This window comes from Dreissena polymorpha, chromosome 5 (genome assembly GCF_020536995.1).
Source record: "Dreissena polymorpha isolate Duluth1 chromosome 5, UMN_Dpol_1.0, whole genome shotgun sequence".
Taxonomy (NCBI): Eukaryota; Metazoa; Mollusca; class Bivalvia; order Myida; family Dreissenidae; genus Dreissena; species Dreissena polymorpha.
The window spans coordinates 81,773,673-81,785,774 of record NC_068359.1 but is presented as its reverse complement, the minus strand read 5'-3'; the positions used below and the strand labels follow the sequence as shown (position 1 = coordinate 81,785,774).

General features: G+C 33.7%; 1 protein-coding gene across 1 annotated transcript in view; it reads right to left on the bottom strand.

Moving 5' to 3' along the window:
* The window catches only part of LOC127881081 (deleted in malignant brain tumors 1 protein-like), a 77,525-nt gene that overhangs the window by 26,751 nt on the left and 38,672 nt on the right, over nucleotides 1-12,102 (bottom strand). The window contains 3 exon segments of the mRNA XM_052428706.1: nucleotides 207-372; nucleotides 7,077-7,261; nucleotides 8,182-8,329. Of these exon segments, the coding sequence (XP_052284666.1) occupies nucleotides 207-372; nucleotides 7,077-7,261; nucleotides 8,182-8,329 (499 nt within the window).

The following is a 12,102-nucleotide window of genomic DNA, read 5'->3' as shown; positions in this document are numbered from 1 at the left end:
GGATTATGCCTTGGTGGCCGGTTTTGGATTTTACAATATGCAACAAACAATATATTTTCACCTGACATGTGAAAAGTTTTGTTTACCAAGAGCCCTGTTTCCGTCTCACCATATTCATCAAACAACAGACAATAAGATTCCATAATCATCTGCTTGATTCTTTGAGACAAGTTGGAGACTTTTTACAAAATTATCTAACAACTTACTTAGCGAAACCGAGTTTTTTACAGACGATTTTTGCAGCGTTGTTATCGAACTTGTCATCGCAAACTGTTCCCCAAACGCCGCCGTAGTTGACCTCCAGTCGACCTTCATTGCTCCGCATGCCGTTACGCAATCGATACTGAAGGTCAGTTTGATTAGTTGTAGCACCTTTAGAAAATAGACAACGAGTGTTATAGGGGATATGTTTGAGCAATATTATACTTAAATTTGTTAGTCAAACAAGAATATAAACTTTAATTAACTTATCAATTTGTTTTTGATTGCCAACACCAATCTTGAACGCGTCAAGGCTCGGTGTACTGTGTATGTGGCGAGAACGTCGATCCGCTTGACGGATTTGAATACCGAAACTAATGATTTTTATTGTATGTTGTGCGCCGACTTAACTTGTAACATACGTAAACCAGTCTATATTGCATGCGGTTTAAAAAAGAATAACTGTGAAGCGTATACACAAAACAAGCACAATGCTTCACTACGCCCTTCCTTCCTCTCTGCAGATACATGGAGCTGAAAAGAATTTTTTTTTTAATATTTAAAACTTTATCCAAGAAAAAAATGTACTAATAAATGTATAAAATGACCTTTAGTTTAAAGAACAAGGTACTCACCCATAAACATATTGAAACTCAAACATAGCCAGCATGAACGAAATCTCATTATATATACGGGGTCTTAAATTATGAGAAGTTCGCAAAACACAAATGAACAAGTCAAGTATTTTTGTAAAATGCTTTTGTAAGACCGTCTGATGAATGAAGAAAGTATTCTCGGTATAAGGTAATTTATGTCCATTTTTTAACTTTGACCCTAAAGTGTCGATGTGATTATTGATCTATGGACACGGGTTTTGTTTGCGATATCTTGCAGTGATGGACATGTCTCATTCACGCTTTTGGCTAAAACACCAAAGACAACGTAACGATGGAAGGAGCAATCACCGTACGAAGAACATTAACTGGGAAACCAGGTCTGCGAAACAATGTTTAAATGAAGCAAGTGAGAAAAATATTTTTCACGAAACAGATGCAACGGGCAAAAACACATATTTATCTCGATGTGTAAATTGAAAGTTGTGAATCTCATGAAGAGAGGTGACTTATAGAGGTGAACACAAGAGTTGTTTTTTAACTACCACAAGGAGCTAATCTTAAGGTTAACGCTAACAGGTATCCCCGGCTAAAACTGCAATTTTCGGGAAACACTGAGACCAACCGTCTGGGTATTCTAATGTATGTGTTGGAAAAAACCAACGACTTCGTTGTGTTAGATTGATAACAGCGGTTGATGGGGATATGATATTCCTAACTCAGTTGTGTGCCCAATACGTGTTAAGGTTTGACGGTTACTCGTAGTTTGGCTAGAACAGGTCAGACATTCATGGAAATGCCCCCCAAATCGTCTTCGGGTGTCAACTCCTTATTAAGTCAATCACACGTTCAACGGATTACTTGGGATGCATTCGCGCGTGCCATAAAACTATGCCTTACGTGCGTATATTGATTCACCCCAGGTGTGACAGAATCACCCTTTTTTGGACTGTAAAGTTGTTCATACTGGTGACATTATGTGACTATATATAGATCAACTGACACATTTTTACAACTGAATCTTTATAATCTAAACATCACCAGAACTTTAAGCTAGACATAACCCATTCATGTTTTGGAATTTCTTTTCTTTGTGGTGCATTTTAGTATTTTATAATTTCTGCCGGCTTACCTATTTACTTAAAGTTGCACCTTGCAATTTTTGCAGCTATTTGTTTCATTAATTTCTTGGAAATTTCTTTTCGTGAAAGTGACTTTGGGAGTCAAACTTTGTTGTTGAAGTAAGATGTATCACATCTAAGTAGATCCATTTTGTAATTTCATCATTTTCTCTAAATAGGGCGGCATTTTGTCTTATTGTAATGACGTTTGATAAATGAACTCCTGTATCGACCAACTTTTGGTCATTATTTTTGGTTATTTGTTTTATCAGTCACGTGACCGACCAATTTTGGTCACTGGTGCCCAGAATTATGGTCAATTAATGACCAAAATCTTGGTAACTGACAACAATCATGGTCACTGACCAATTTGGTCACTTTAAGATTTAAATAATAAATCAGAATAGGAGTCAGTCGAGTTTTAGTCTCTATCAAAGTTAATACATCGAAGTCATTTATCACATTGGTTTCATAGTAATTATCCAGTTTCATAAACATTGTACACGTTAAGTTACACTTATTTCGGAAGTTTTTATAACACTTTTATTGTATTATTACATAAATTGTCAACTTACACGAAACTGACTGGCCATGTGAATACTCTATAAATACCACCCAAATATATTTACGGGGAAGCTGGCGATTACAAGCATCTTTCATTGTGTTTTTTTGTACGTGTTTTTACACTGCAATTAATATTCTTCGTTTGAATAAGTGATTGTTTTGTACGACGTTTATTTGAATATGGTCATTTTTCAAAACAGATGAAACGAGTATAACAGTACATTAATAGTTATTCGAAAGTTTTCAGTACAACGCGTGATGAAAAAAGTTTACCTCAATACATAGGGGCGTAACAATATTGATACATACTTTAGTTCCCTTTCCTCTAATACGCATAAAGTTAGCCCTTCGTCTAGCCTTTATAGTCTGTCTTTAAAGAAAGTGCCGATGATATGACGGCTCTTTTGAACATTATTTCGCAAATTACGAAAATCATGAAAACACCGATTAATCTTTACTTTTTATAAGATCTTTGTTTTGCAATGTTATCGGCGAATTGAATGGCTCAATATTAAAAGTCGCTAGCTATTAAGAGACAAATAAACGTTTTACAATGAATTACCCGTTCCAGAATGAAGAGCTCCATTCAATCTAATGAACAGTTAAGGATACTAAAGAAAAATACCTCAACTGCAAAGACAATTACAACTCTCAGGTTACAGATGAAAAAAGAATAAATAACAGCCAGATATAACTTTGACAAACTTTTCTTAGCGAAGAACGCGAGTATACAAAGGAGATTATGATAGAAATATGGACCTTTAAATGTAACAATCCGAAGCAATTTCGGAAACGAATAAAATCATTTGTGCAAAGCAAAACCTTCGTAAATACATTGTGTGATTTTCGCAAAAACGGGACAATATACGATGACTAAAACTCCTTTTTCAAGCAATATGTCAAACATAATTTTAGACACTGTAAAACTGTCAAGAAACTACTTGCTTAAATCTACAAAGTTCTACGCGAAAGCAAGAAGTGACCCCTTATACGAATCAAATTTGTACTCACAAGAAACATAAGTCTGTATGAGATTGTTATAGTGGTACAAGAAATCAAATCGGAATCGGCAAATTTGTATAGACACTATTCCTTATAATGCCTTCAACACCCCAGACCATCGCCGCATGACATCAATTGTTCCAAATAAGGTTTGGCACAAGCATGATTCCATCTTACCGGAGATAAGCCATAATACACTCTTTTTTTCAACCTTCAAACTGACAAGATAAAACCATCGTACTTTGAGGAATAAGCCTATTAATACGTGTATTTACTTTCAACGGCGTGTTGAAAAAGACGGATATCGAACTACCTAATAAACAAAACTATCCTATCAGATGAGCAAAAAAGGTTCCGAGCAAATTAATCATGCGAGGGCCTTAATATTGTATTTTAAAACAATAAAAGCGTTCTCACTAAGACTTCGATTTGGCTTTATAATTATGAACATGCTTCTGCACGAACGTATCCTCATGTACACTTCTTCGACTGTAACTATTTGGCTAAAACAGGGTTGTTTATTCTCGACGACGATGTTCAGTAAAATCAAAGCCTTTTGCGGTAGCTTAGTCATTGGGGAAAGGCAGTTGTCGGTTCTTATGTACGCGCATTTGTGTTTCCTTTTCAGTGATTTGTGAATATGCCCTTAATATTTAGTAAACTCGAATAGCCTTTGGTTATATTCATGTACTATACATTTACAAACACATGACAATTGTCCTAATACTACTAATGCAAACGTAAAATGCTTTGTGAAACTGCTTTCGATTTTTTTATCTATGAGTCCGTATCACTTACAACATCAAACCATTGCTTCGAACATGTATAATTTTTCCGATGCACAAAAACATTGGCTTCTTGTCGATATATTAGATAATTTGGTGTTTTTTCGAAAAGAGATGGAGCAAACGCAAAGGAGGTGGTGCTAATGACAGGAGGTGGTACCAATGCACTAATTTCGCTATTTTATTTTTTACGATGCCGACCATACATTTTTGTTTCGTATTCCAGGTTAAGTGTTCTATCTTTTTTCTAAACTCGATCATAATGAAATGTAATCAAACAAGTAAAGTCTACATATTTATGAAGAAAAATGTGTTGCAAAGAGATTTTTAAGATTTCTGTTATTGAATATAATACAAAACTGGAAAGAAGATTATGTATAATAAACAAAAAAGGCAACGATAAAAGCCGAAGCTTTCCTATTTTTGCAGATACTAGTAGGAATGAATGACATAGGTAAGCCTATTTAAGATTCTTTGACCTTTGCCTTTTAGTAAATTAAGCAACTGCAATAGGGGATAAAATTCATCGTTTCAAGAAGAAGTAATATCTTTTGATGACATCGTGAATTTTGATTTTTTCAGTAATACATTTGTTGCAGAGAACGTATTTTGAGAATGTTGAGAATTTAGCTATTGGATTTATTGAATATTACATATTTGGATTTGTATCGTGCACTATGTTTTTTCAGGTTATTGATTTCTTAATTGACTTGGTTTCATATATTCATATATTTACATCTTGTTTTATATAGACTTTGTTCTGTATAGATTTGGGTTTAAGAATTTACGTTGGAAAATAAACATAAATATGAAAAGGGAACATTATCTATCAAATGAAAATCATAGATAATTCATAAGTCGTGCATTGGCGCCACCTCATGTGATTAGATCCTGCTCCTTTGCATTGGCTAAATCTCTTTTGGGAAAATACAAAATTATCTAATAGATCTGCAAGATGTCAATGTGCCTATGCATTTAGCAACTAGTGTTTGTTGAACGCAATCATTTGATGTCGTTCGCGAATTAATCGGGTGGAATTTTGATCGTCACACTGGCACAATACATTGATTTGCTTTAAAAAAAACTCAACCATGTCGCAACGGGTCTCAAATTTTCCAAATGGGTTGTGGTTGTACGTTTAAGTACATTTTTGGATGAATAAAGCTTCGCTGAATCGCACTACATTGCCAGATTTTTTTAATATTGGAAAAAATATATAAAACCTAATCACCCTGAAGTATTTAGAGTGAAATTTCAAAACATCAGAGGGTACCGTTTTACGAAGCAACTTACGCAAGTCTTAGACTTACGCACATATTTAAAATAATTTAATTTCATTTATATCAGATTGAGGCAAACTAATTTTTACTTAGAATGTAACATTATATTATGAATTTCATTTCAAACATACCAAATTTTAATGTAGCAAGAATTTGAAGGAACTAGACTGAATTTAAAATATGTGCGTAAGTCTACGAATTGCGTAAGTAGCTTAGTAAAACGGTACCCCCCGGTCGTTAGCGCCAAATCGCAAAAAGCATTAGCTTATTTTTTAATGCATCGCAAAAAAGAGATGACGCCCGTGATAAACGACCGTGATTGGGCGATCTCAAAGGACGAACTTCGTATTACGGATCGAAGAGAGCGAGCTCGAGATAAATGATACTTGGTTATCTACATATATCTTGAATCGATTAAAAAACTTAAATAAACAATGAAATTTTTTTAGACAATAAGCTGCATTTATTATCAAAGTATTTATAAAAAGGGACAATATACTTCTTAAATATGAACAACACATTAAAGTCTTTTTAATGTACTAAATGTAATTTAATAAAAATTCACACGCACGATTTTATAATTGTTTAAATCCGTAATTTATACAAATTACTGTATTGAAACATTGTTTTTAATGCTATTTTTTAATGACTTTGAATATCTTGATATTTAAGTGACTTAAATGGTTAAATGAGATGGTGTAACCGTCTAATATGTTCTTATGTAAATATAGTGTTACATATATAATTTCACTGTAAGAAAGTAATTACTTAATTTACTTACAATATGACGAAAAATTTGTCCTCTAATTGTGACCTAGTCCTTTGAGTCAGATTCATTAGTCTTCCACGCAACACACTTTCTTCACAAGGTGAAATTGTGTGGTAATTTTGTTTTCAAATAACATTATGATTGAAAAAAAGTATAGACTGCAAAAACTTATTTCATTTGACCTTTGATTTCAAAGTACGATCTTGGCCTTTGAGCTAAAATGTACAAACTTCTCATAGTAAACGGGTACGGTATTTTAAGATAACTTATTAAGTCACAGTCCGGACACGCTTTTTGTCTACTCACGCCTTCCAGAGTGGTTGAAATGTCACTCATTTCAATGACAGTTTTACAAAATTCAGTATTGTTATTTATAGTGCTCATGCGGATAACGGTACTGCAATAACATTGCATTTCAAATTATTGTCCAATATCAACGAATAGAGTCTCTGTGAAAGCTCTTTATGACTATAATAACATATATTAACCTACGCACTTTTACTAAGGAAGCCTTATTCTAAACACACATTTAATATATACTTATTGAAATGTATCATTAGTTTTAAATTATAATACCGCCTCAGTTGTCGCTATGCCCGTTAAGCACTCGTTAACGTAAGATAAAAAATAAAGACAATACACCGAACATGATAACATTTATTCATGTGCTCATAACAACACCATACCTATCAAGGGAAAACCAAGCAATGGTCATTATATACAACTTGACATTAACCTACCCGGAACGCACACGACTCCCACATCTTCGGAATGAGTACAGTCGTTGAATCCCCAAGAGTTGTGTTGACAGTCGTCGATATGTCTCTCGTTGCCATTGCATTGCACGTTATCCAGCCAAATTCTGCCGGTACCAGGGCCATAGTAGCCGCTGGATCTAAAAAACGGTCTAGACTGGTCTCCGGATCTAATAGACAAATTTAAGGTTACAAGTGAAATCACAGAATCAAATAATTAGCAAATCAGAATGCTAACACAGGATTCGTATTTAACACTTGATAATTTTAATTCAAATGTAATTCAATAGTGAATGTATAATCAAAGTTTCGTAAGGTACGATCTAGGTTTAAATCGGTTGCATAATGCTAACACACATCCGAAAACTTCGGGTGGATTGGTAAATCGATCTGTTGTTTTATTTCTTTTTAACTCTTTTATATCCAAAATTTAATTGCATACTGTTCAATTTAGATTTTTAAACATGATATTACTCAACATCAAGTTTATTTAAATAAATGATAATTCTAAAACTTTTCTTTATCTAAATGCCAGTGAGGAATAACAGAATGATCAAACATTGAATACAGTGTAGCACCTGCTATTTCAAGTTAGATTAGTTTTTATCTAAATCAAATTCAAAATATGGTATGAATTAACTGGCAAACAAATCATTAGAAAACCCTGTTGTCAGAAACACACTTTATTTCAAACATATCAACTTCAGTAGCGACATTCGACCGGTACTTGATTCCGCGAAATTTGAAAGATGACAGTGGTAAAGCCAATTACTGTGAGTTTTTCATTCACCAAATCTAAAGGTAATATGAATATTTTGTAATGACAAAATAACATATTTAATGTCTATATCTCTATACTTTATTGTGCAGAATTCGGCAGACGAGATTTTTTTTATTATAAAATTGTCTTAATTCTTCAACATCCAAACGAAACGTGCATACCTTTATGAATACTTTAAAGAAGCCATATGAAAATAGACTCAGATTTTTTTCATTGATTTCAACTCAAAAAGCTGTATCGACGACTACTTAAACAAGCTTTTGGACTACACATCAACTAATAATTATGAACTACCACTGCTTGTCTCACCCTGTCATGTTGAGCATGTTGCAGATAACAGCTGCGCTTTTATCGTCAAAATTATCATCGCACACGGTACCCCAGATCCCCTGCATCAATATTTCGACCCGGCCTTCATTTGACGATGGACCCCCTACCAGACGCACACTTTCTGATGCTTAAGGTAAAAAAACACGTTCATTTTCATTTAACAACTAACAATTTATTATGTTTGTTTGAGTTATTAATTCATAATTAATTAATAAATAGCTACTTTACTCAGTAATTGTGTTTTCTTTGTTATAAACATTTTAAAGTATGTTTTCAATAAAAGGAAGATAAAACATCCTGATATACTCTGTAAATGCACCATTTACATCATTATCACAAACACCTCTATCACCCTCTAACAACATCATCATCATCCTTATTCGACTCACGGAAGCAGCCGACACCCATCGACCTCGTTGTGATTGCAGTTTCAATTGGCTTATTTAATATAACCACAAAACGTAACAATCGCTTTCAAGCAAAGGAGCGGAAAGAGAGCTCAGTAGCGTCATTAGTTAGGTGTTCCGCATAAAATACTTGTGCTTCAAACCGTTTAAAAAGTTATAACGCATGTGTCATAACCGTTACGGACAATTGCGGCTTAGAATAATTATTCATTGTCGTCCAGACAATGTTCAAAACCGATCTATCAAATACGCCTTTGGTTTGCCCAAACTTCCGCATTGACATGTTACACCGGGTTGCCTACCCGAGCCTAGTGCATATGGACTAACATAATACGCCACTGGAATAGATTATAGCTAGTGGACCCTAACCGACTCTGCTCATGGGTATTTGGGATTTTGAAGTGTGATACAAACTGGTGAAAGTGTTGAAAGAAATAATGGTCAATATTGGCGTAGTAGACGCTTACAATTCAAAATGAACAGCGAACTTCACCAACTTACGACATCACAAGAAAAAAATGCATTACATTCAGGTCGCCAAATGTCAAATTAAAGCTCTAACTGAGAACATAGCCTTAATTAAAACGGGAAATGTAATACGAAACATACTGAAACATCGATAAAGCCCAAAATAACGTTCTTTTTTGTCATTTGTTTGGTCAATCACGTGAGCGGCCATTTTTGGTCACTGATGCCCAGAATTATGGTCAATTATTGACCAAAATCTTAGTCACTGACAAAAATCTTGGTCACTGACCAATTTTGGTCACCGTAAGATTTAAACAATAAGTCAGAATAGGCGTCAGTCGAGTTTTAATCACAATCAAAGTTAATACCTCGAAGTCATTTATCACATCGGTTTCATAGTAATTATACAGTTTCATAAACATGATACACGTTAAGTAACACTGATTTCGGAAGTTTTTATAACACTTTTATTGTACTATTTGAATAAATTGTGAACGAACGCGAAACTGATGGGCTGTGCGTCACATGTGAATTCTGTATAAATACCACCCAAATATATTTACTTGGAAGCTTCTTACATGTTTTTCTTGTACGTGTTTTTACACTGCAATTTATATTCTTCGTTTAAATAAATGATTGTTTTGAACGTTAATATGAATATGGTCATTTTCAAAACAGATGAAACGCGTATAACACTACATTAGTAGTTATTCGAAAGTTTTCAGTTCACCGCGTGATAAAAAAAAGTTTACCTCAAACCATAGGGGCGTAACAATATTGATACATACTTTAGTTCCCTTTCCTCTAATACTCATAAAGTAAGCCATTCGTCTAGCCTTTATAGACTGTCTTTATAGACAGTGCCAATGATATAGCGGCTCGTTTGAACATTATTTCGCAAATTGAGAAAATCATGAAAACACCGAACAATCTTGACTTTTTATCAGAATATCTTTGTTTTGCAATGTTATTGGCGAAATGAATGGCTCAATATTAAACTCGTAAGCTATTTACAGACAAGTGAACGATTTAAAATGAATTAACCGTTCTAGAATGAAGAGCTCCATTCAATTTGGTGAACAGTTAAAGATACTACGGGAAAGAACCTAAACTGCAAAGAAAATTAGAACTCTCAGGTTACAGCTGAAAGCAGAATATTTAACAGCCAGAAATAACTTTGACAAACACCTCTTAGCGCAGAACGCGAGTAAACAAAGGATATTATGATAGATATAAGGACCTTTCAATGATTAAAATCCGAAGCGATTTCGGAAACGAATAAAATCATTTGTGCAAAGCAAAACCTTGTGTGATATCCGTAAAAACGGGACCAAAACATTTTGATCAAGCAATATGTCAAACATAATTTTAGACACTGTATAACTGTCAAGAAACTGCAAATGTTGCTACTGAACACTTGCTTAAATCTACAAAGTTCTACGCGAAAGCAACATGTGACCCCTGGTACGAATCAAATTTGTACTCACAAGAAACATAAGTCTATATGAGCTTGCTATAGTGGTAAAAAATCAAATCGGAATCGGCAAATTTGTATTGACACTATTCCTTATAATGCCTTTAACATCCCAGACCATCACCGCATTACATCAATTGTTCCAAATAAGGTTTGGCACAAGCAAGATTCCATCTCTCCGGAGATAAGCCATAATACACTATTTTTGGACCTTCAAAACAGACAAGGTAATACCATTGTACTTTAGAGTAATTAGCCTGTTTATACGTGTATTTACTTTCAACGGCTTGTTTAAATAGACGGATATCGAACTACCTAGTAAACAAAACTATCCTATTAGATGAGCAAAAAAGGTTCCGAGCAATTTTATCATGCGAAGGCCTTAATATTGTATTTTAAAACAATAAAAGCGTTCTCACTTAGATTTCGATTTAGCTATATAATTATTGACATGCTTCTGTACAAACGTATCCTCATATACACTTCTTCGACTGCACTATTTGGCTAAAACAGGGTTGTTTATTCTCGACATTGATGTTCATTACATTCAAAGCCCTATGCGGTAGCTTATCCATTTGAGAAAGGCAGTTGTCGGTTCTTATGACGCGCATATGTGTTTCTTTTTCCTGGGTGATAAGTTGGTTCCTTTTTCCTAGTTCCTTATTCCTTATTCGAATAAGGAATAAGGAACTGTTCCTTATTCCTGATTCACGCGTTACATATTTGATATAGGGTTTAAAGAACAATAATGCAAACATTTCTGAAGTAAATCAAAACAAAATAACTCAAATACATTTACTTTATGTATTACGTTACATATTAATGTTTCTTATTCGCGCTTGCATAGGATTTCTTGTTTAAACCGAACTTATATTTTCTTATTCGAATACTAACTTCACATCAACAAAACCTAAAGCATATACTATTATTTTACATGTATGTGATAAACAAAAATCAAACTTGTACATTTAAACATGTTTGCTTTTATTAATAATCCAGTTCCTTATTCGAGACTGAATAAGGAAAAAGGAACCAGTTCCTTATTTCTTATTCTAGCCGAATAAGGAACTGGCTTTTTTACTTTCACATCAATGAAATTGATCCCAAATTAACCACAAATAAATGTTCATATTATTTATATATTGGTTGTATATGTAAAATTCTATTTGCAATACATTTCCACTAAGTTTTAAGTGACGATTATCCTGTTCCTTATTCAATGTGAATAAGGAATAAGGAACTGGTTCCTTATTCCTTATTCAAATCGAATAAGGAACTGGACATTTCTTTCTATTAATTATAAGTCAAAATGAACCAACGAGAGGAATAACTCAACGAAAATGATTGAATATGTTGGACGGGTATAAAAAACAATTAATTGCAGTGCATTTCAACTTTGGTGTATTTAATTATAACATAGTTACTTATTCGATATGAATAAGAAATAAGGAATATTGTACATATACAACCAATATATAAATAATATGTTCATTTATATGTGGCTAATATTGGATCAATTTTATTGACGTTTAAGTAAGAAAATGCCAGTTC